We start from the raw sequence: 23,525 nt of genomic DNA on the forward strand, positions 1-23,525 counted from the left end.
AGAATGGATAAGTTTCTAGAAACATATAGCCCACCAAAACTGAATCAAGAAGGAATAATTTGAACAGACCAATCACTAGAGATGAAATAGAACCTGTAATTTAAAAACTCCCTGCAAACAAAAGTCCAGGACCAGATGGCTTCACTAGGGAATTCTAACAAACATACAAAGAACTTACACCAAAACTCTTATATCAAACTCTTCCAAAAGACTGAAGAGGAAAGAACACTCCCAAAGTCATCCCATGAAGCCACCATTGCCCTGATACCAAAACCAGACAAAGACAATACCAAAAACGAAAATTACAAGTCAATTACAAACCAAATCTAACAACACATAAAAAAAGATCACACACCACGATCAAGTTGGATTCATCCCAGGGTCACAGGGATAAGCAAATCAATCAATGTGATATACCACATCAACAAAAGAAAAGACAAAAACCACATGATCGTCTCAATAGATGCAGAAAAAACATTTGATAAAATTCAACATCCATTCATGATTAAAAAAAACTCTTACTGAAGTGGGTATAGAGGGAACATATCTCAACATAATAAAAGCTATTTATGATAAACCCACAGCCAACATAATACTCAACAGTGAAAAGCCGAAAGCCTTCCCACTAAAACCTGGAACAAGACAAGGATGCTCACTGTCACCAATTCTACTCAACATAGTATTGGAAGGCCTAGCCATAGCAATCAGATAAGAAAAAGAAATAAAATTTGTCCACATTGGAAGAAAAGAGGTAAAACTGTCATTATATGCAGATGACATGATACTATATACAGAAAACTCTAAAGACGCCACACAAAAACTACTAGAACTGATAAGTAAATTCAGCAAGGTAGCAGGATACAAGATTAACATACAGAAATCTGCTGCATTTCTTTACACTAACAATGAAATACTGGCAAGGGAAAGTAAAAAACAACTCACTTTAAAATCACATGTGGGCTTCCCTGGTGGTGCAGTAGATAAGAAACTGCCTGCCAATGAGGGGACACAGGTTCGATCCCTGGTCCAGGAAGATCCCACATGCCATGGAGCAACTAAGCCCGTGCACCACAACTACTGAGCCTGCGCTCTAGAGCCTGCGAGCCACAACTACTGAAGCCCATGTGCCTAGAGCCCATGCTCCATAACAAGAGAAGCCACCACAATGAAAAGCCAGTGCACCGCAACGAAGAGTAGCCCCTACTCGCTGCAACTAGAGAAAGCCCACACGCAGCAATGAAGGCCCAATGCAGCCAAAAATAAATAAATAAATAATGTTTTTAAAATCACATACAAAATACAAATAAACCTGATGAAGCAGATGAAAGGCATATGCTGAGAACTATAAAACATTTATAAAGGAAACTGAAGATGATTCAAAGAAATGGAAAGATAGCTCATGCTCTTGGATTGGAAGAATTAAACTGTTAAGATGCCCATACTACCCAAAGCAATCTACAGATTTAATGTGATCCCTATCAAATTACCTATGACATTTTTCACAGAGCTAGATCAATTAATCCTAAAATTTATATGGAACTATAAAAGACCCAGAATTGCCAAAGCAATCCTGAGGAAAAAGAACAAAGCTAGAGGCATAACCCTACCAGACTTCAGACAATACTACAAAGCTACAGTAATCAAAACAGCAAGGTTTTGGCACAAAGACAGACCTATGGATCAATGGAACAGAACAGAGAGCTCAGAAATAAACCCACACACTTATGGTCAATTAATCTTTGACAAAGGAGGTAAGAATACACAATGGAGAAAAGACAGTCTCTTCAGCAAGCAGTGCTGGGAAAGCTGGACAGCCACATATAAATCAATGAAGTTAGAACACACCCTCACACCATACACAAAAATAAACTCAAAATGGTTTAAAGACTTAAGCGTGAGACATGACACCACAAAACTCCTAGAAGAGACCATAGGAAAAACATTCTCTGACATAAGTCATACCAATGTTTTCATAGGTCAGTCTCCCAAGGCAACAGAAATAAAAGCAAAAATAAACAAATGGGACCTAATCAAACTTATAAGCTTTTGCACAGCAAAGGAAACGATAAACAAAATGAAAAGACAACCTACAGACTGGGAGAAATTATCTGCAAATGATGCAGCAGACAAGGGCTTAATTTCCAAAATATACAAATAGCTCATACAACTCAATAACAAGAAAAGAAACAATCAAAGAATGGGCAGAAGACCTAAATAGACATTTCTCCAAAGAAGACATACAGATAGCCAATAGGCACATGAAAAAATGCTCAACATCACTAATTATTAGAGAAATGCAAACCAAAACCACATTGAGTTACCACCTCACAGTGGTCAGAATGGCATCATTAAAAGTCTACAAATAACAAATGCTGGAGACGGTGTGGAGAAAAAGGAATCTTCTACACTGTTGGTGGGAATGTAAATTGGTGCAGCCACTGGGGAGAACAGTATGGAGGTTCTTTAAAAAAAACTAAAAACAGAGTTACCATATGATCCTGCAATCCCACTCCTAGGCATATATCTGGATAAAACTTTAATTCGAAAAGATACATGCACCCCAATGTTCATAGCAGCTCTATTTACAATAGCCAAGACATGGAAACAACCTAAATGTCCATTGACAGATGAATGGCTAAAGAAGACATGGTATATATACACAATGTAATACTACTCAGCCATAAAAAAGAATGAAATAATGCCATTCGTAGCAACATGAATGGACCTAGAGGTTATCATACTAAGTAAAGTAAGTGAGAAGGACAAATACCATATGATATCACTTATATGTGGAATCTAAAATATGACAGAAATGAACTTATTTACGAAACAGAAACAGACTCACAGACATAGAAAACAAACGTATGGTTACCAAAGGGGAAAGAGGGTGGGAAAGGGATAATTTAGGAGTTTGGGATTAGCAGATACAAACTACTATATATAAAATAGATAAACAACAAGGTCCTACTGTATAGCACAGGGAACTATATTTAATATCCTATAGTAAACTACAATGAAAAAGAAAAACAAAAAATTAAATGTCTTCCATTTAATGATGATGTCGTTAGCATAACTTTCATATATATGAGAAAGACAGTAGGAGACAGGAAAATTATAGGTCATGAACCATAGATCAAAAAAAAAAAAAAGGAAAACATTAGCAAACTGAAACCTACAATATATAAAAAAGATAATACATGACCAAGTTGAGTCTATCTCAGAAATACAAGGTTATTTTAACACTAGAAGTTTTGATCAAGAAGAAACAAAACTGACATTTTCCCCAGAAAACTTGTTTATTTAGAAAATTCAAAATAACCTATAGATAAATTAGAATTAACAAGTGATTTATCAAGGTCACTGAGTACAAGGTCAACATAAAAAAACAATTATATTTCTTTGTACTAGCAATGAACATTTAGGAAATGAAATTTATAAACAATACCATTTAAAATCACATCCTAAAACATAAAATACATAGGAATAAATCCAATGAAAGATGTGCAAGACCTTTACCTGGAAAAGCTACAAACCATTATCGACAGAAATTAAAGAAGATCTACACTGAACTACTGACAATAGTGTGGAAAATACACAAATATGCATATTTATAGGAGGAGTCAATCATTTAGACAGGGTAAAAGAATCATAAGAATCCCTAACTTAGAACTCTGGGGAGAAGAAAAGGTTAACACAACTCAGTTACTCTTCCTCCCTTCCTCTCATTTCCCTTCCAAATAAACACATACATATGATCTGTTTTCATAAAGAGCTGTCCTTAGAATCATGGAGAATTCCTGCTGGTCTGCGACCCTACCGCGCCCCGCCTCAACATTAACTAACTACCTGCAAACAGCAAGTCCAAGAAGAATTCCCTTCTTTATTTCAAAGATGAGTGATAATAATAATCACAATGACAAATAAAGCCAGAATCTATACAAAAACATTCAAGAAAAAAAAAGAAGAGAAGCAAAGAAAATGTCAAATATTCACCAGAAAAGCATTGCCATGAAATAATAAGAATCTTAATTACACCATTTCACCATAAACTCAAAGAACATAATGGAAAAAAATCAGAGAGCACAAAGCAAATATTCAAGAGTGCAGGGAAGATTAAGCAATCAAAAGAGATGAAAAATTCATGTGTTCATTCAATAAATGCTAGTTGAGTTTCTAATATTTTCCATATGTTGAGCATACAGTAGTGAACGAAGCCAATAAAGCCCCTGCCTCATGAAGCTGAAATGCTTAAGGAAATGGATAAAAAATAAAGAAACAGGGACTTCCCTGGTGGTCCAGGGGCTAAGACTCCACTCTCCCAATGCAGGAGGCCCAGGTTCGATCGCTGGTCAGGGAACTAGATCCCATGTGCCGTAACTAAAGATCCCACACACGGCAACGAAAATCCCACGGGCCTCAACTAAGACTCAGCACAGCCAAAAAAATAAATATTTTTTAAAAAAAAGAAATACATAACATGAGGTCAGGCAGTGATAAGGCTATGAAGAAAACCAAAGCAGGACAAGGGGACAGAGTGAATGGGGTATGGTTGCTCTTTATGATAGGTAGCCGAGGGATGGCCTCTCTGAGGAAATGATCTGAAGCAAGTCACGCAAAGATCTGAGAGAACAGCATTCCAGTTAGAAGGAATAACAAATGCAAAGGCCCTGGGGTGAGAATTATCCTTGAGTGTTTGAAGAGCAGCAAGAGGGGAGAGCAGTTAGAGGAGAATGACCTGGGGGAGAGAGGAAGGAAAAGACTATGAAGGACTCAGGATCAGATGATGCAGGACCTTATAACTATGAGGGTAACAGGAAGCTACTAGGTGGTTTTCAACACAGAAGTAACATGTTCTGATTTACATTTTTAAAAACCACTCTTGGGACTTCCCTGGTGGCACAGTGGTGAAGAATCTGCCTGCCAATGCAGGGGACACAGGTTCGAGCCCTGGTCCAGGAAGATCCTACGTGACACGGAGCAACTAAGCCCGTGCGCCACAACTACTGACCCCGCAAGCCACAACTACTGAAGCCTGCGCACCTAGAGCCCGTGCTCTGCAACAAGAGAAGCCACCACAATGAGAAGCCTGCACAACGCAACGAAGAGTAGCCCCCGCTCACCACAACCAGAGAAAGCCTGCGCACAACGAAGACCCAACACAGCCATAAACAAATAAATAAATAAATAAATTTTAAATGAATAAATAAATAATAAAATAAAACCTACTCTTACTTCTTTTTTTTTTTGGCAGTATGCGGGCCTCTCACTGTTGTGACCTCTCCCATTGTGGAGCACAGGCTCCAGACGCGCAGGCTCAGCGGCCATGGCTCACGGGCCTAGGCACTCTGCGGCATGTGGATCTTCCAGGACCGGGGCACGAACCCATGTCCCCTGCATCGGCAAGTGAACTCTCAACCACTGTGCCACCAGGGAAGCCCCCACTCTTACTTCTTTGTGGAGAATTGATAATGGGGCGATAAGTTGGAAACGGAGGCTATTTCAGGAGTCTAGATGATGGTGGGTTGAACTGGGATGGTAGTGGTGGAGGTGGTGAGAAGTGGTTGGATTAAAGACATATTTGTGATTACTAGCCCTTGTTTTGGATTTCATATAAGACATGAGAAAAACAGAGGCATCAGAGATAACACCAAGGTTTTTGGCCTGAGAAAATAGATAAATGGGGGTATTACATGGTGGAGGGAGGAAAGACAAAAGAGGAAAGATCATGCCTTTAGGGAAAGAATGTAATGCAAAAATTAGCTCTTAAGGATTTTAAGTTTGAGCTGCCAATCACACACTGAGCTGAATATATGATCCAGAGTTCAGGGGCTAGGCCATAGCAGGAGATATAATTATGAAAGCAATCATTTAAAATGTGAAATTTAAAGCCTTGTTCCTAGAAGGAGTCACCTAAGGAATGAGTTCAGAAGAGAAAGAAGTTTAAGGACCGAGTACTGGGGAACGCCAATGTTTAGTCAACAGGAAGAGGAGAAAGATCCAACAAATAAGAAAAAAGCAACCAGTGAAGTAGGAAGAAAGCCAAAGAAGAGTGATATCTGAGACACAAGTGAATTAAAAGGTACAAAAAAAGAAACTAACTTGTAAAATGCTGTGAGACAACCCAGGTGTGTTGAACTGGTCAAGCTTAAGAATGAATTTTAAGAGAAACACACACACACACAACTCAAAGTAAGGGATACAGAGGATAAGTTGATGAATGTAATTACAATGAAATGGGAATGAACAGAAAGTTTCAGATGGATTAGGGAGGAAAGGCAAGGCGTAGAAGGGCAGACAAAGAAGGTCCAGCATGTTCACAATTGATATTTCTAAAAAAAAATAAAAACAAAAATGGCCTGAACAAATACTTGATAATTCAAGAAAAACTTTCTAGAAATAAAATAATGGTACGTAGTGTCTTAGGAAAAATTTAGTCATATCCTAATAAAATCACTGGACATCAAATAAGAATAAACAATCTTTGGGCATACAAGCTAAAATATTAGGCTTCATACTTCCGCATATCATCATTTAAAGCCAGAAGGTAGTGAAGAAAATGCTAGCAAATCTCTTATGGGGAAAATGTGTGACCCAAGAATTTTACATCTAACAAATCTACAGTTCACCTACAAAGGCAATAGGCAAATGTTATCAAACTTATAAAATCAAGGAAATATAGTTTCCATAATCTCTTCTTGAGGAAAGGAGAAGAGCATGACTATCAACCAAAAAACAAATGAAACTCCGGAAAATAAAGTAAAAAATAACCGACTGAGTTGACAGAGGACAGAGGCAAGAAGATGAGGTGTGGTACACTAATTTCTTCATTCTTCATAGCAGGAATCAAAATACATTAAAACACACACATGAGCAGTACACACAGAACAATACACAATGCTTGGAACAAATGCCTTAACTGTAGGAGTCTATTCCATGAATCTGTCTAGATTTAGCCTTATGGCCCGTGAGCCATGGCCGCTGAGCCTGCGCGTCCGGAGCCTGTGCTCCGCAACGGGAGAGGCCACAGCAGTGAGAGGCCCGTGTACCGCAAAAAATAATAATAATAATAAAAGTAAAACAAATCCAATAAGGGATTAGTTAGCCCAGGAACAATAAGTACTGCTTAGTTCTTATTGTTCTAGAATATTCACATTATTCCATGACCTACTTTATATGCAAGTATGACAGAAAGCAGCTACCTTTTGATGTGTTGTTTCCCTCATACCTAAAAGTTCAATGATCTGTGGTCGGCACATCACACGTGTATTAGCCAGTCTCTGCTCTGTGGTGAGGGACATTTCCTTCAGGAACTCTGAGGGAGTCAGCTAGAATTTAAAGCAACAGGAGCCAAAGATTCATAAACGGTAATACTGAAAAAGTGCTTTCATAAGTGCCAGTAATAAATAATTTGTGTTTGCAGCTTTCAGGATAATTCTGGAATGCCACTAAGTTCCCTTATAAACCGTTTAAAATAAATGATACAAGCGAAATACCAGTGCACTTCTGAGCTCTTTGCACAATAATTTGAAAGGATATGTGGTTGCTATTCCCTTATAATTCTGAAGGAATCACACAAAAGAACCTGGGGTTGGGGAGAGGAAGGTCAAGAAATTGCACGGGAACATGTCCAAAGAGCTTAACATATATGCTCAGAAGAGCATAAAACTCTAGGTTTCTAAAATCACTTAAGGGCTTCAGAGCTAAGGAGGCTAATCCTCCTTGAAATATTTCTATTTCTCAAATGAAGTTACAATATGCAAGTAAAGCTTTTGGGTGTTTATCATGTTATATCATGTTAAAGAGAAATCTTATAAAGTAAAGGATATGGGAAGTATGACTGTGCTGCTTAGGAAAGAGTTTGAACTTTTTAGAAATCGTAAGAGCACATTTAGACCTTGTTTTAAAAGAGCTGTAAGTCAATCATCAGATCCAGCAGCCAGTCACATCCACATACCCAAACAAGAACACAAAATTCTTTAACACTTTCTACTGTTATGAGAAAAAAATGTAACCTATCATTTAAATAAAATCATTTAAATAAACCAGCAAGGGCTTACCCAAGACCAATCACTATTAATTGTTGTTCTGGAATGTTCACTTTGTTCTAGGGCTACTTTATATGCAAAGAGATTATGATCACTGGCAGCAACATAATGCTTAAGTATGTGCCAAGACTTCTTAAAACATTCAGGGGTATATAATTTAGCTGATTCATTTTGCCTTGGGTTAAAATCAATGCTCTTCAAATTCCCTACAAATTTAATTTTTGTGATTGAATCCATTTAAATGAAGGCATATTTCTAATATAGCTTCCAACTTGGTTTTTTAAGATTCTTTTTGATTGGAACACAGATTAGAATGTTAAAATGTTATGAGGTATCAGCTGTGTTGTGATTTAAATAAAAATAAACTCTTACAAGCAAAAAGTAAGGAGTTACTTTAAATCTGAAACAAGAACAATCACAAAAGAAAATGATGATACATTTTATTTTTCTAATTGGAACATAACATGAGACTAGTTTTTAAAATGCAGTGAACACAATGTTTAACACTTTAAATTGTTATTGATATTTCCATAGCATGTAGTTTATAATTCAATTCTCACCAAATCATTATAATTCATTAAAAATGTAATTGCTTTGTATCATAAAGGACAGAAAAAGTTATGCATTTTTCCTAGATATTATATAGTCATCATTTTAATGCACTATGTTCTACAAATACACAAAAATAACTCTTGCCAATCAACAGGTAATTGATTATATATGTTAAACCTATGAAATTCTGATATTTGACTGTTTTTGAACTACATAAATGACAGTCTCTTAAGGTTCTAGCTAATATTTAGAAAATCTTAATAATTTGCTTGCATAGTCTTAGTTCAACTGATTAACTTAAGCAATATAATTTAAGCCTCTACTTTGATGTTTTTAATTTCAAAAATTTCCCAGGCTTTAAAAGGTAACTGTGCTCTGTAGCAATCTACCCATGTTAACTAAACTGATATTATCAGCCAGTAATTCTGTTTGATATTCTGAGAATGCCAAGTAGCAACTGTCATTCTCCTGAGGAGGAAAGACTGCATTAAGTATTTGACTCTGAAATTCTCTTATACATTACCATTTGATTTACTTCTTCTTCTGTAACAACCTTCGGACTCAGGGGTGGCAAAATCTTGCTTTGGAATCCTTTAAGTGTTCTGACTGACCCCATCTGAACAGCCCCCATGGACTCCTCAAGACTTCTACTTGTCATTTTTAGTTATTTCCTTTGTATACCTAAGAGTGAAAAAAAATAGTTTTAGAACAAATACAGTTAATTCCTGAATACAGATCACATTTTTTGAAGCTTTTTCAAATATACTAAGGTTTAGAAAATACCGATTTTCAAAAATACATCCAATGCTTGGAACAAATGCCTTAACTGTAGGAGTCTATTCCATGAATCTGTCTAGATTTAGCCTTATCCCGAAGTTTAGGATCCCTTTTAGAAAAAGCAAGTGATTCTGGACTAAGCTCAGGGAAGACATGAAAACATAAGCAGTTACTATATTTTGGTACTTTTATCTTCTCCAGATAAATAAACAAAAACTGCTCAATAACTATACTTCATAGTTTGCTACTTTATCTGCTTATTTGACAATTCTCTCTCATGGCACCCTTCAAGCACAATAAATGTAAGCCTTCAGACCTTCACAGCTGGGCAGAGAATTGAAAAAGGCAGCATGAGATGATATGTGGAAAAAGAAGTTTGTGAAAAATTTTTTTTTTTTTTTTTTTTTTTGCGGTATGCGGGCCTCTCACTGCTGTGGCCTCCCCCGTTGCGGAGCACAGGCTCCGGACGCGCAGGCCCAGCGGCCACGGCCCACGGGCCCAGCCGCTCCGCGGCATATGGGATCCTCCCAGACCGGGGCACGAACCCGCACCCCCTGCATCGGCAGGCGGACCCCCAACCACTGCGCCACCAGGGAGGCCCTGTGAAAAATTTTTTGAAGTTTATAGTAATAAACAAGGCATTAAACAGCCACCCAACACCTCCAAATCAAAGAAATATGACATCTCCCTTTTGCATATATTTCCTTATACTTCTAGCAGGACACTTGCAACTTTGGAAATCCATTTATGACTAAGTAGGGATTTCTATTTTTAATAATAGCAGGCTAGGTTGTTCAACCCTGTGCAGGAAAAAAAAAAAAAAAAGCTTGATTCAATGTCAAATAAAAAACCTTAAAATTGTTAAAAGTTCAAAAGACAATAAGGCACTACCAGACCAAAATGGAGGGAAAAGCAGTGCATAAAGGAAAATAGATATGATGAACATGTAATAAGGTACACTGAAATAAAGCAGTAAAACACCCAAAGAAATGAATATGAAATTTTAAAATAAGAAAAAAGAACAGAGAAAGAAATGATTGAAACAGAAGACAGTGAAAGAAGTTCTAACATGCTATAATTGGAGCCCATGAAGAAGAAAAAGTACTGGAGGGAAATTAATATTTAAAGCCATAATCCAAGAAAAATTCCAGAAAAATAAAATAATGAAAAGGACTAGTAGGTACCCAGAAAAACGGACCCAAAATAATCAACTATGAGTCATATCTTAGAAGAACTACTAGGCTTTAAAGAATTTTACAACTTAGCATCCAGGCAAAAAGTCAAAATAATGTACAAGGGCAAGAGAATTAGATGTCACTGGACTTTGTAAAAGCAAGCTATGCAGTGGGAAAACAGAGGAGCGGCATTTTTCAAAAACTTTACAAAGCATGAGCCAAGGATTTTACAAGGAACCAAGCTCTCCTTCAGTCACTGAGGCTACAGAAAAGGAGTTCTGAACATGCAAAAGCCCAGGGAGTATTATAAACATGTTCCCTTCCTGAAGAATATACTAGAGGATGGGCTTCATCCAACCAAAAGCTGACTGGGGAATTTCAGCAAAAGGACTGATGATGAGCACTTCATATATTTAATTGTACAGGTATTAAAATAATGTTGAAGACATAAGGAGAAGAATAGAATTTAAACGTTATATTTTCTGACAAAGTAGAAAGGATGCAATTTTAAATGAAAAGAAAAAAGAAAGACAGCCGAAAAGTAGAAAAGATTAACAACTGTATAAGTACTAGGTAGGAATCAAACCATTTAATGAGATAGAATAAAGGAGAATTAAGGGAATTATGGTAGAAAGCCCCTATGATGGCAGTCAATGATACTTGTTTCCAAGCATTCATATATTTATATGATCCTCTCCCCTTGAGTGTGGGCTGTGCTTAGGTATTCTAACAAATATAATACAGCACAAGTGATGGATGTCACATCTGAGATCAGTTATAAAGAAAATTAGTTCCATCTTGGGCACTGCCTGGCTCTCTCGAATCACCAGTTACCACATTGTAAGGACACTCAGTAAACCTATAGAGAGGCCCATGTGGTGAGGAACCAAGCCTTGACAGCAATGACATGAGTGAGCTTGGCAGTGGATCTTCTGAGGCCTGCCAACAACCATGTGAATGAAAGCAGAGTTGCCAGCCCCAGTTGAGCCTTAAGATGACTGCAGTCTGGGCAACAGCTTGACAGGAGATGCATGAAAGACCCTGAGTAGGAAGCACCCAGCTAAGCCTCACCTAGATTCCTGACCTACAGAAACTGAGAAAACAAATATTCAGTGTTTTAAGCTATTAATCTGGGGGTAATTTATTATACAGTAATAGATAACAATACAGGCACTATAAAGGGTTTATATACAAAGAAACTACTTAATATAAAGATAAACCTTCCTAAATACCAAAAGTAATTTTAGAAAAAGCAAAGAAGACATACTAAATAAAGACAAACAATAAATCATATACAATCACAGTATACAATATTCAATACACATAATTATTACAATGTAAAATAATATACTCAGTGTGATGTCACCAACATGGAATAGGTGGTTGCCAACTTCAATCCCCCTCACAAAAAGACCAACTAGCAATCATCCATAGACAAGACACCTTTGTGAAAATCCCAGAACCCAGGATGAGACTGAAGCATCCCCTTGGATCACAGAAACAGGGAAAAACCTCAAAAACATTTTGTTAAGTAAAATAAGCCAGTCACAAAAAACTACATATTATATGAGTCTGTTCACATGAAGTGACCAGAACAGGAAAATCTCTAGAGAGAAAGTAAGAGATTAGTTGTTGCAAAGGGCTGGGAGAAATGAAGGAATAGAAGGGTGTTAACTAGAAGGTATGGGATTTCTTTCTGAGATGATGAAAATGTTTAAAATTGACTGTGGTGATGATTGCACGTGTTTGTGAATATACTAAAAACTGTGGATCGTATGTACACTTTAAATGGGTGAATTGTATCCTGAACTGAATGTGAATTATATCTCAATAAAGTTGTTAAAAATATATTTTAAAACATTTTGAAACATCAATTATTAAAAGTTGAAAAGTGAAACAAATAAACCTTGCTGTATATCAAATTGGTGTTGTAACACCAAACAGTTATTCCAACCAACTTTAAAACATGGTTTTTGACTATATATCTTCATTGTATAGTAGTCTTATCGTTGGTCATAATATTAATATTTTAAAAACAAGTAGCTACATCAATATTGTTAGGAACCAAGCATTTCAGCATTTTAAAAATATTTTTTAAAAGTTCTTATATTAAGAAACCCTATAATCTTAAATTTAAATAGAAAATCTGAGTTTTAGCTCATGATTATTCTCTCCTTTTAAATAACCTCCCTACTGAAAGACCCCAGAAGCAAAGAAAACTAAGTAAGCAATGACAGTCCAGGGACATAATGTGGTCTTTAAACACCATTTCCCACTAAAAGAAACCATAACTCCTTAGAGAAATGGGTAATTCCAGGTCTGGGGCATGAAATGTATAAGATGAACTTGGAACATTCTATTATACTGTAAAATAAGTACATTATCAAAGGCTACTAGGATTGTATCTAAGGAGCCCAGAGCAAATTGAAGGAGTTTCCATTCACCAAAGACAGGACAATTTGGGGAAAACAAAAACAAAAACAAAAGTTTGCGATGGATTAGTCTTTAAAACTCAGAGTTCAGGGCTCCCCTGGTGGTGCAGTGGTTGAGAGTCCGCCTGCCGATGCAGGGGACACAGGTTCGTGCCCCGGTCCGGGAAGATCCCACATGCCACGGAGTGGCTAGGCCCATGAGCCATGGCTGCTGAGCCTGCACGTCCAGAGCCTGTGCTGCGCAACGGGAGAGGTCACAACAGTGAGAGGCCCGCGTACCGCAAAAAAAACCCCAAAAACTCGGAGTTCAAAAGATACTAAAAAAAAAAATCGTTGGTCACCTTTGGAAGTTGCTAAGGCACCAGACTAATTATTTTGGAAATAATAACTGGGAAGAATCAACCATTTATTCTGTACCATTTTTGTAAAAATTGCATTGCAAGTTAACCAAATAGTTGATGATGGAAAATTATTCTTCATAGAAGAACTCCAGCTAATAAATGCAGAAGAAATGACAGAAAAATAATCACCATTTGCAGCCCCTAATGAAACGAAGGTTCATCAATGCTAAAACCATTAGGAAGGATGTTGCTGAATAACTTTATAATGGCTCAATCAGGCTAACAACACCTGAGCCCTCTAAATCAGTCTTAACACTAAAAGAGTGAAAACCAGATATATTATGTGCCTCCTGATGTGACGCAGTACACAGCACCACCTGTGAAGAACTATGAACAACAATATAAACCTAAATCTAATTAAGTTTCTAGACCTACCAGCTAGGTTGCAGGAGATAAGAAATGCAGGAACATGTGTATTCTGTAAGAATATAATTAAGCCAAATCTAGAGTGTGAAAATGTTATAGGAAAATGACCTACTTCGCTCAAGTAATAAAGAGCGTGTGTGTGCAAACATGAACACACGAGGGGGGGGAGAGGGAGAGAGAGAGAGAGAGAAAGGATAGTTATGAATTAAGAGAATCACTTCAACGATAATGATATAGGTAGATTATAAGCAAAAGGATGGAAGACGTATACCATGCAAAAGTTGATCAAAAGAAAGCCAGAAGGGCTACGGTAATATTAGATAAAGTTGACTTCAAATTAAAAAAAAAAAAAGATCAGGAACAAAGAGGGACACTATATAATGTAAAAGGGTGAATCTACCAAAAGCACATAGCAATCATAATTATAAGTGCACCAAACAACTTTTAAAATATGTGATTTGAGGGCTTCCCTGGTGGCACAGTGGTTGAGAGTCCGCCTGCCGATGCAGGGGACACGGGTTCGTGCCCAGGTCCGGGAAGATCCCACATGCCACGGAGCGGCTGGGCCCGTGAGCCATGGCCCCTGAGCCTGCGCGTCTGGAGCCTGTGCTCCGCAACGGGAGAGGCCACAACAGTGAGAGGCCCGCGTACCGCAAAAAAAAAAAAAAAAAAAAAAAAAATAGTGAAAATATCAAATGCTGGCAAGGATGCAGAGAAACTGGTTCTCTTATTGCTGATGGGAAAATAGTTTGACAGTTTCTTGGAAAAGTAAACCTATGACCCAACAATCATATTCTGGGGCATTTATCCCAGAGAAAACATATGCCCACACAAAAACCTGTGCATAATTATTCTTAGCAACTTAAAAAACCAAAGTGTCCCTCGGTAGGTGAATGGTGAAACTAACTGTAGTACATCCATACCATGGAATATTACCAGCAATAAAAAGAAGCAAACTATCAATAGACACAACAAATTGTACGGATCTCAGGGAAAAAAAGAAGTGAAAAAAGACACTCTTAACAGCTCACATACTGTGTGATTCCATTTATATAATATTCGCAAATGGCAAAATTACAGAGATAAAGAACAAATCAGGGGTTGCCAGTGGTTGGCAGGGTGTGGGGAAAAATGACTATAAAGGAGATGTTTGAGGTGACAGAATACACACAAAGAAGAAATAAAATGGGTAAAATCTTGAGGCTTACAAAGTTGGGATAAATAAGATGTAACCTGCTAACAGCAAGTTTTTCACTTCTTATAAGCTATGAGTTCAATTTCTAGTGCTATCACTGAACCTAATAAATGAATTTTCTGTATCTTGACTGTGGTGGAAGTTATACAAATCTACATATGCAATAGGTTGACATAGAACTATACACATACATTGTACCAATGATGATTTTCTGGTTTTGATATTATACTATGGTTATATAAGATGTAACCACTGAGGGAAACAGGAGGTCAAAGGTATATGAAACCTCTCTGTACTTTCTTTGCAACTTCCTGTGAATGTATAATTATATTTTGTTTAGTTTTGCAAGAAAAAGACTGACAAAACTCATTATTTATGCTCATGCAGCTCAATATCAAAACAACAAACAACCCAATCCAAAAATGGGCAGAAGACCTAAACAGACATTTCTCCAAAGAAGATATACAGATTGCCAACAAACACATGAAAGGATGCTCAACATCACTAATCATTAGAGAAACTCAAATCAAAACCACAACGAGGTATCACCTCTCACCAGTCAGAATGGCCATCATCAGAAAATCTGATGATTTTCTGATTGATAATATCTCCAGCAAGAGGGAGGAGATATGGGGATATATGTATACATATAGCAGATTCACTTTGTTATACAGCAGAAACTCACACAACATTGTAATGTAGTTATACTCCAATAAAGATGTTAAAAAAAAACCTCATTATTTATGAAGATGTTGTGAAGATGGGCACTCTCATACACTACAGGTAGAATGTAAATCAGTAACTTCATTAGGCAATTTTTTTAAACTGTACATAACCTTTGATGCTGGAGAATTTACCCCAAGCATGAAAAGATGTATTCATAAGCTATGCTGTAACTTAAATTGACCACCCTATCTCAACAAAACAGAAATAGCATGTCCTTTTATCATACCAAAATACAGAGTGGTTATTGCATTAAAATCTGGCTACCCAGGTATTTTTTATTAAAACTCATTTATTTCTGTAACTGATTTAAGTACTTTAAAAATCTTGACCACTTTCCTTTTTTGTTCCTGATAAATAGCACTATATTACAACTCCATCCTATAGTATACTTGGATCATGCTTTTACAGCTCTGTATCTACAGTGGTTAAGGTATGTTTCCCTAAAACTCTGTTCACACTGCTCCTTCTGTCTGCAATGTCCTCTCTTTACCTCTGCACAGATTACTTCCTGATTCAAATGTCATTTCCTTATCGAAGCAATTTCTAATCCTACCAGCAGTAGTGATTGTTCAGCCTCTTTGACCTTCCAGTACCTTACTTTTTCCCTCTCTTGTGACATCTAAAACATTCTACTTTGCAATTATGTACGTGCTTATTCCAATCTTAATACAAGCTCCTTGAGGTAAAGACTGTAATGTATAGTGCCTTGTATATAATGGATGCTTGTGACTTTCTAATGAACCATCGCCTAGTAAATTAGACAGAGTCAATATTCAGGAGTGTCATGAAAAATGATAATCACCTAGCCCACTGCTCCAATATCTAACACAGGACTAAATCCATGCATTAATGTCCCTGGAATGCCTTGAGTCGTGTAATTCATGGGTTAACTTAACATCCTGCTTTTAAAGGCCTCCGTCCAGTCAAAGTACGGTAAAAGAACCCATGAACCAAAGAACTTTTTAACTAAAGAGGTCTGGACAACAATACTTTTACTAGGGCATTTACTATCTCATCTAGGCATATCTCCAAATCTTCAGTTTCCATCTAGAATAAATTTTTATTTTTTAAAATTAACTTCACAAACCCATGGAATTATGTTTTAATTAAATAGTCATTATATTTCTTTCCACCCTCTGTTCCCCTACGCAGCCTGCACACATACACGTACACATAACTCCTTGTTTTTCCTCATCCTCTGTTTCTTATCATCTTGGTTTTCACTGTCATTTTCTCAAACCACTATTTGGAGAATCACTCTCAACTCTCCTGCCTCCTCACGCCAGTGCTATCAGTCACTAGGTCCTGTCGGCCCTGCAAACATCTCCCTTATCCACATCCCCAAGCTCTGCTATTTTTTCCAGGACCACAATAGTCTACCAACAGGGCTACCTGCCTTCAGTCTTTCAATTCTTACCAAATAAAATCTTTAAAATATATAGATTGCATCTTTTATTCTCCCTGATCCCCACTCCTTGTAAGTTCACACTTTCCCTGCCTGGTTCCCATCTGCTTTGCAGACTGACCCATGCTGCTCCACTGTGGCTCAAACCATGCCCCTCTATACTCACTTCCCTGCTGTCATCTCTTCTGTCTACTCACATTCTCACACTCACACACTGAGGATTCTGCCAACCCGGTCACTGTCTTCCCTTTCTTCCCAACTCCTGCCATCATTCTGGATGACTGCAGCATCCATAGAGCCGGAAACCCATTCAAAACACTCACCTCCATTATACTTCAATCTGCATTCCCATGAATGCCCTTCCAGACCTTATCATCACCAGATACTGCTCTATATCTGAATAAAATCTTTAGCGTAAATATCCCCCTCTCTGGAATGGTGGTTGTCAGGGGTTAGGGGGAGATATTAGTCAATGGGTACAAAGTTTCAAGTACTAAGAGGGCAAGAGTTAAGTGTTCTTGTCTGTCTGTCTGTCCCTCTCTCTCACACACACACACACACACATACACTAATAATAATAATAATAAAAAATAAGAGGGCCAGAGGAAACTTTTGGAGGTGATGGATAGGTCTATGGCATAGATTGTGGTAATGGTTTCATGGGTGTATACTTACCTCCATATGTATCAAGTAGTATACACTAATTATGTACAGATTTCTGTATGTTAAAAAAAATTCTTAGAAAAAAAAAGAAAGAAAAGCCTCTCAATCTACCCAAAAGTCATAACAGGGAAAAATTTTGAACAGTAATTAAAATCACTGTGGACAATGAATAAATAAATAACCCATTCTCAAAGATTAAATGTACAAGAATTATAGCCAAGGTATATTAGAAGAAAAGCAAGTTTCAGAACAATACATATAATATGATTCCATTTCTGAAACAATACTAAGAAATAATGCACAGAAAAATACGGAAGAGTATATACTAAACTATTAACAATATATTTAAAATAACGAACACTAAAAATGATAAGAAACTATTAGAATAAGGGACTTCCACTTCCTAAGTGGATTTGTCTAAAGTGTTCGAACTTTTTACAAAAAGCATGTACTACTTTTTAAGTCTAAAAATAATAACAAACACTATGGTGGGGGGTGGAGCGGGCACCCTCTCTCCATAGGATCACTCTCTCATTCTGATACTCCCAATATACCTGGTTCCAGCATCCTATGCTCTTTCATCTCCTAGCCTCTCTATGACTCTCTCTACCCTCTCATGTCATCTTCCCTCTTCCCCCTCCAGCCTAGACCTCACAGTTGATCCTGTCCTCCAGTTTCTTAGTAATATTGTCAACGTCCTGAATCCAAGTCTTGCCATCACAGCCAGTAAAAGCCCAACACTGGGTCAGTCTAGCTGTACAACTCTTCTCTCATACTAACAGGCCGTTAGGATTGCTGGAGAAAACCACACAATGGTCCAGATCATGTGACTGCAAATTCGGAGTCTCCAGCCTCCACTGGGGCCTCTACCTCCCGATCTCTTTCCCTTGTCAGCTCTCATCCCAACAACTATTTCAGTCCTTCTATTTCTCACGCCCCTGCCCATGCCCTCCCTGCAGTTCTAGAGGATTTATGCCACCCAGATCCCTTCTGAGCTCCACTCCATTGACTCCAACGCCTACAAGATGTCTCCATTTGGGTGTCCACAAGCACCTCAAGCCCAGCATGCCCCCCAGGCCTGCTCTCTTCTGTATCCCTCTATGAATGGAATCATGATTCACACAATTGCCCATGCCCAGAGTCACCTAGGACTTCTCTCTCCTCCTATTAATCATAAAATAACTAAATGTTTATGGAACACTTACTAGGTGCCGACAGTGTTCCAAACATTATAAGTATTCATTTAATCGCCACAACAACCCTAGATGTGGGTAGCATTACTCTCCCCATATCACAGATAAGGAAACAGAGGCACAGAGAGGGTAAGTAACCTGCTCCAGTTCCCACACTAGTAAAGGGAAGAAGTGGGAGGAGAACCAGTCACTCTGGTTCCAGAGTCCACACTCTTGATGGTGACATTATTCTGCCTCCGCCTTGAGGATCTACCTCCTGACATCTCACAAATCCATCTACTCCTTTTCATCCCTGCTGTCCTCCTTTGTTAATGTCACTCTCATGTCTTGCCTGGGTGACTGCAACAGCTTCTTAACTGACCTCCCTCACTCCAGAATTGTGTCCCCACTCCCACCCCACCCCCATAGCCTGGCCATTCTCTACCCTGCAGCCACAGTGACTATTCTAAAGGGAAAATCCGGTCATGTCATTTCCCTATCTAAAATCCTTTAGTCCAGAATACTCCGTAAGCTTCTCAGCACGACGTCCATCCCAGGAACCTGCCCGTCTCGCACTTTATGCTCAACTCGCAATTCACAAAGTCTCAGGGGCTCACACACCTCCAGACTTGTACGTAACACCTGGGGAATGCCTTTCTTCTCCCCTCTCCCCTTCTCTCCCCAACTAACTCCCATTTGTCTTTCCAGACTCAGATGTGACCTCTTTCAGAAAGGCTTCCCTGACTACCCAAGGCTGCCCCTTCTTTATGAACTCACGGGTCCTCATGCTCACCCCATCATGGTTATTTATTCATCTCCCTCTGCCTTGAGACTATAAGTTCCTTGAGCACAGGAATTTTGTGTTTCTTATCACTGTACTCCCCATATCCAGCACAGGGCCTCATACATATGCATATTTAATAAATGTTTGTAATTAATTAAATGACTTTCACAATCCCCAAATGTGCCAGGCTATTTCACACCCCTATACCTTTAGAGACTCATACTTTCTTCTCACATCCCTATCCTTGTCTGCCTTGCAAACTTCTATTCATCCTACAAAACTCAGCTCAAAGGGTCCCCAGAAGTAAGGCTTTCCCTAATGCATTCAAAGAGTGACAATCACTTTGTCCTTTGCACATGCCTCTATTATTGAATGTAATACACTGTACAGTAATTATTTGCTTACCAGCCTGCATCTACCTCCAGAATGTAAGCTTCTTTGCTGTACAGACCATGTGTGATTGGCACATAGAAAGGGCTCAGTTAACATTCGTTGAATTGAATTTAATATTAAATTGCACTCAATAAAAGAGAATTTTCACTAGGCTAAAACATTTCACAGAGGAACTATCTTCCTCTTTTTCCTTCATTTAAATGTCAACCTCCAGCTCCTTCTAGTGTTTCTACATAAAAGTCTAGTTAAATAAGTGTTCAGTATGTATGACAGAGTATCTTCTTTCAGAGGCAAATGTATTCCCACATAACTTGGGAAAGAGAACCTTGCTTGGGGTCTCTGATGAGGATGCAGTCAGAGATGGCAGCAAGGGCTACAGTCATCTGAAGGCTTGACTAGGGCTAGAAAATCCACTTCCAAGATGGCTCACTCACACAGCTAGCAAGTTGTTCCTGGTTGTTGGTGGGAGGCTTCAAGTTCCTCCCCTCATGGGCCTCTCAACAGGAATGCTTGAGTGTCCTCATGGCATGATGACTGGCTACTTTCAGAGCAAGCAGTCTGAGAGACCATGGGAGAAGCTGCAATGTAGTTTGTGGCCCAGAAGTCACACACCATCATTTATGCAACATCTATTAGTCACACAGATCAGCCTTATTCAATGTGGGAGAGGCCACACAGGAACGTAAATACCAGGAAGTAAGGATCATTGGAAGCCATCTACCACATCCACCTCATGTTTATTATGAGGATTAAATGAGATAATATTTGTAAAGTACTTCACTTTGCACAGTACCTGGCATATAATTGTTCTTAGTGTTATTAGCAGAAAGTTTGGTTTTAAAAAACTGAAAAGATGGAAATTCCATTCAATTAAACCTTGCTTGCTGGAAATAAATAAGAGCAGATGAAATTGTTCACATGTCTTCAAGTTCTGCTACTGCTAAAGTGAGGGCAAGGGCAATTATACTCTGGGATGTTGATAAATATTTCTTTATCCCAAAGTACCATTTTAGCAAGAAAATATCAAAGAAAAAAAATTACAGAAAATGCTCAAGTAAATACAACTTGACTTTTGTTGTCAGTGAGAGTTTCTCTAGGCACTTGGAGTAAAAGGATTAATTTTCATATTTTAATCTTGCTCTTCTTCTGGTTTTCTAAGCTGTTATGCTCCTTGGTTTTCTATTTGTTTGATCTCTTTTAAATTGGATTACTTCAGATTTCATAGGTTTCACATTGGCCTCTGCTCTTTTCTCCCTGAAATACTTCCTGAAAACAATCTGTCTCTGCAGAATGTGTGACATATATCTGAGGTGGATAAAAGAGAGACAAATTTCAGAAAGAATCCTCTTATTTGACCCAGGTTGAAGAAAAGAAAAATAAAGGTGTATTTTGTATTTTGTTCTGGTCACCAATTCCAACATGCATGCGTGTTTGTGTGTGCATGTTTGTGGCAGGGGCAGGAGGGGTGTTCCCCAAAACAGCAAGTAATTTATCTACACGGAGATGGCATCAAATTACACAGGTTAAGTGTTCCACAGGTTAAGACTGCCCCCAAACTTCAAACACCAGTCACAAGCCCAGCTTGTTACCTGTGCTCTGACCCACTGGCCATAAATCAGAGGTTCCCAAGACCCCGGCCTCAGATTCAATTAATTTGCTACAGCGGCTCCCAGAACTCAGAGAAACATTTTATTCACTAGGTCACCACTTTACTATAAAAGGATATAACTCAGCAACAACCAAATGGAAGAGATGCACAGGGCAAGGTATGGGGAAGGAGAACAGAGCTTCCATGCCCTCTCCAGGGGCAACACTCTCCCCAAATCTCCACGGATGTATTCGTCAATCTAGAAACTCTCAGAACTCTATCCTTTTGGGTTTTTATGGAGGCTTCATTATATAGGCAAGATTGATTAAATTACTGGCCATAGGCAACTGATTCAACCTCCAGCCCCTCTCACTTAGGAGAGGTGGGGAAGGTGCACAAATGAAAGTTCCAACCCTCTAATCACACAATTAGTTCTCCTGGCAAGCAGCAACCCCATCCTGGGGGGTGTCCAAAAGTCACCTTACTAACATAACAGAAGACAACTTTATCGCTCTTGTCAGGAAATTTCAAAGTTTTTTTTTTTTTTTTAATTTATTTACTTATTTAGTTAGTTATTTTTGGCTGCGTTGGGTCTTTGTTGCTGCGTGTGGGCTTTCTTTTTTCTAGTTGCGGCGAGCGGGGGCTACTCTTCCTTGCAGTGCACAGGCCTCTCATTGCGGTGGCTTCTCTTGTTGCGGAGCACGGGCTCTAGGCACGCGGGCTTCATTAGTTGTGGCACGTGGGCTCAGTAGTTGTAGCTCACGGACTCTAGAGCACAGGCTCCGTAGTTGTGGTGCACGGGCTTAGTTGCTCTGCGGCATGTGGGATCTTCCCAGACCAGGGCTCTAACCCGTGTCCCCTGCATTGACAGGTGGATTCTTAACCACTGCGGCACCAGGGAAGCCCAATTCTAAGGGTTTTAGGAGCTGTGTACCAGAACTGGGGGCGAAAACCAAATATATATTCCCTACAGTTAAACACAATGTCACAAGATGCACAGTGAAAATTAATTTTGCCTAAGCCTCAAATTACAAAAACAACAGCTTCTCCAAAGGAAGATGCCAGGTGCTGGAAGCTTGTTTAAACTGTGGAAGCTTCCAGGCCAAACATAGGCAGGGAAAAAGTCAAACAGCCAACTGCGGGCCATTTAGGAAGAAGGTAACGACTGGAACAGAGAACCACACCTGCAGAAAGTGATTATTATTATTTGTGAGCCCCAATTCACATCATTTTCATGACATATCACAAATCTACAAGTCTTATAGTTCCAAAATAGATTACTTTTCTCACATGGGAATTCAATTACTTTATTTTTCCATTTAATAAATAATAGAGGGGACTTCCCTGATGGCACAGTGGTTAAGAATCCCCCTGCCAGTGCAGGGGACACGGGTTCGAACCCTGGTCTGGGAAGATCCCACATGCCTCAGAGCAACTAAGCCCTTGCACCACAACTACTGAGTCTGCACTCTAGAGCTCACGCGTCACAACTACAGAGCCCACACACCACAACTACTGAGCCCATGCACCGCAACTACTGAGACTGTGTGCTGCAACTACTGAAGCCCCCACGCCTAGAGCCTGTGCTCCGCAACAAGAGAAGCCACCGCAATGAGAAGCCTGCACACTGCAACAAAGAGTAGCACCCGCTCGCTGTAACTAGAGAAAGCCTGTGTGCAGCAACAAAGACCCAATGCAGCCAAAAATAAAATTTTTAAAATACATAAATAAATAATAGAGTGTCTACTATATGCAAAGCCACTGTATTAATTATAAGTAAAATCATATTGCTTTTGAGGAAAGAAGATGAAAGCTAGTAATAAACACCCAGAAATCAAACTCGATTTTGAC

The 23,525-nt window shown here is 38.7% G+C and overlaps 1 protein-coding gene across 1 annotated transcript in view; it reads right to left on the reverse strand.

Moving 5' to 3' along the window:
* The window catches only part of HYDIN (HYDIN axonemal central pair apparatus protein), a 437,603-nt gene that overhangs the window by 362,626 nt on the left and 51,452 nt on the right, over positions 1-23,525 (reverse strand). Inside the window, exons 2-3 of the mRNA XM_082606776.1 lie at positions 9,121-9,278; positions 7,200-7,325 (exon numbers count right to left, since the gene is read on the reverse strand). Of these exons, the coding sequence (XP_082462902.1) occupies positions 7,200-7,325; positions 9,121-9,255 (261 nt within the window). The 5' untranslated portion in view covers positions 9,256-9,278. The remainder of the gene's footprint in view (positions 1-7,199; positions 7,326-9,120; positions 9,279-23,525) is intronic.

This window comes from Mesoplodon mirus (genome assembly GCF_964341445.2).
Source record: "Mesoplodon mirus genome assembly, chromosome: 19".
NCBI classification, from domain to species: domain Eukaryota; kingdom Metazoa; phylum Chordata; class Mammalia; order Artiodactyla; family Ziphiidae; genus Mesoplodon; species Mesoplodon mirus.